Source organism: Habropoda laboriosa, unplaced genomic scaffold (assembly GCF_001263275.1).
Source record: "Habropoda laboriosa isolate 0110345459 unplaced genomic scaffold, ASM126327v1 scaffold18, whole genome shotgun sequence".
Lineage (NCBI taxonomy): Eukaryota > Metazoa > Arthropoda > Insecta > Hymenoptera > Apidae > Habropoda > Habropoda laboriosa.
Genome location: NW_017100152.1, coordinates 1,507,841 through 1,509,656, shown reverse-complemented (window position 1 = coordinate 1,509,656; position 1,816 = coordinate 1,507,841). Strand labels below are relative to the sequence as shown.

Sequence of the window (1,816 nt, the reverse complement as noted above, 5' to 3'; positions counted from 1 at the left end):
GAATTGCACAAAGTAAAATACAAGTTAAAAAAGTTTTACAAACACAGTTTAATCCACCCATTTTTTTAAGAAAAAACAGAGCAGGTAGAATATATAAGATAAGTAGTGCAAGTGTGTTAAGATATCTGAAAAGTAAATACTGTGAGTAATTTAGTTCTACATTTCGTTTTCATTGATTTCAATTAGAACAATCAAAAAATATACGACATTTAAATTTTGATGTTAATGTTTTACATTATATATCTGTTATAATATACATATTTTCTGTTTTTCTTCTTTTTGCTTTTTGTTAATTTTAACTTTCAGCCAAATGCACATTTCTGTGATTATTTTATATACAATTTATTAGAAATTCTAAAATGAGTTTAATAATTTTAATTTCAATATTTTTTGACAGATCAAAATAGGTTGTGCATAATAATAGCATATGTACACATGTAAATGTATGTATTCTTCCCTTTCAAATTATATAAAAATTTATAACGTAATATGGTGAATTAAACTTTTGCTATTTTTAATAACCTTTTCATGTTTTGCATCACTAAGTCCAACATTTGGATAAAGTGGACATTTTAATAAAATACTGAATTGCACGGTCATATTAATTCTTATATACTTGGAAAAAACGTACTTACAATTTATACAAAATAATTTTGTGTCAGCTAAATACTTAACATATTAATAAAAATTTGAAATTTTTAACTACTATTTTATAAAAGGTTGTTTGATTAATCAAACTCTGGTATGTCATCAAACGAGTAACCTGGCACCTTTTGATATGCTAAAATAGCTACTCTCATATGATAAGCCCCTGGTATAAACATTAGAATTCCTAAAATTATTACTGGCCACATACGATCTGAATACTGTAAAAGATAAAATGATTATTAAATATATATTATGTTAAATCGTTGTGAAATAATTAATGAAGAGATTGCCTCTTTTTCAAATATGACGAAATATAATAGTAATTGCATTATATATTTTTAACTTTCAATTATTGTAAATGTATTTTGAATAAATATTACCTTTGAATCAATATGTCCACTCACAATTAGGCTACCCATGATAAGCATAATGGTACCTCCAACAAAAAGAAGAGCTGCTAATGTTATGGCCTTCCATGGTATTTTTACAGGTGGATTAACAAACTGTTAAAAACAAATACATTTGATTACTAATGTCTACCTTTGTATTGTTTTTAATTTAATGTTGTAACATATCGATATTTTAACAAAACGCATTTACGATATCATAAAATAGGAGAATATCAAAAATCTACATGAAAAATAATATCTAACCTGGGAATCAACAAAGCCATTATCAGTTTCTGTAAGCTGTGTGTAATCCACGTTGTTAAATTGTCTATCACTGCCGAGTTTCCTTCTGGACATACTCACTTTGTGAATATAATCTATGAAAATGCATAAAATACATGCATTGCTTTTTGTAGGTAATTATATTCACTTTTCGCGTAAATAAAAATTGAGTTCAGTGTGAGGATTGCAGAAAAGATTTACAATAATTTTTGTACTGTAATTATCGACATTACCGACTTAAATTATCATAGCATTACACTTGTAAACTAGTCTTGCGCAGACAAGTTATGCTATTTCAATCGTTATCTTTGGTGATTCATTATATTCGATTATTTATTCTTTGTGAATCAAATTTATGAATTAAAATAATCTATAAACAAAGCACAATTACAATTGGCGAATCTTAACTAAATGAAATTTTCATCCTACCATGACAAAATTTTGAAAGATAAATCGTTCACTTTTTAACTTTATGTTCTCATAGATGTATGAGATCT

General features: G+C 26.0%; 1 protein-coding gene across 1 annotated transcript in view; it reads right to left on the bottom strand.

Moving 5' to 3' along the window:
- Nucleotides 1-680: 680 nt before the first annotated feature.
- Nucleotides 681-1,816, bottom strand: part of LOC108575794 (transmembrane protein 230) — a 1,967-nt gene continuing 831 nt past the window's right edge. Inside the window, exons 2-4 of the mRNA XM_017938693.1 lie at nucleotides 1,302-1,414; nucleotides 1,029-1,151; nucleotides 681-866 (exon numbers count right to left, since the gene is read on the bottom strand). Coding sequence (XP_017794182.1) covers nucleotides 729-866; nucleotides 1,029-1,151; nucleotides 1,302-1,414 — 374 coding nt within the window. The 3' untranslated portion in view covers nucleotides 681-728. The remainder of the gene's footprint in view (nucleotides 867-1,028; nucleotides 1,152-1,301; nucleotides 1,415-1,816) is intronic.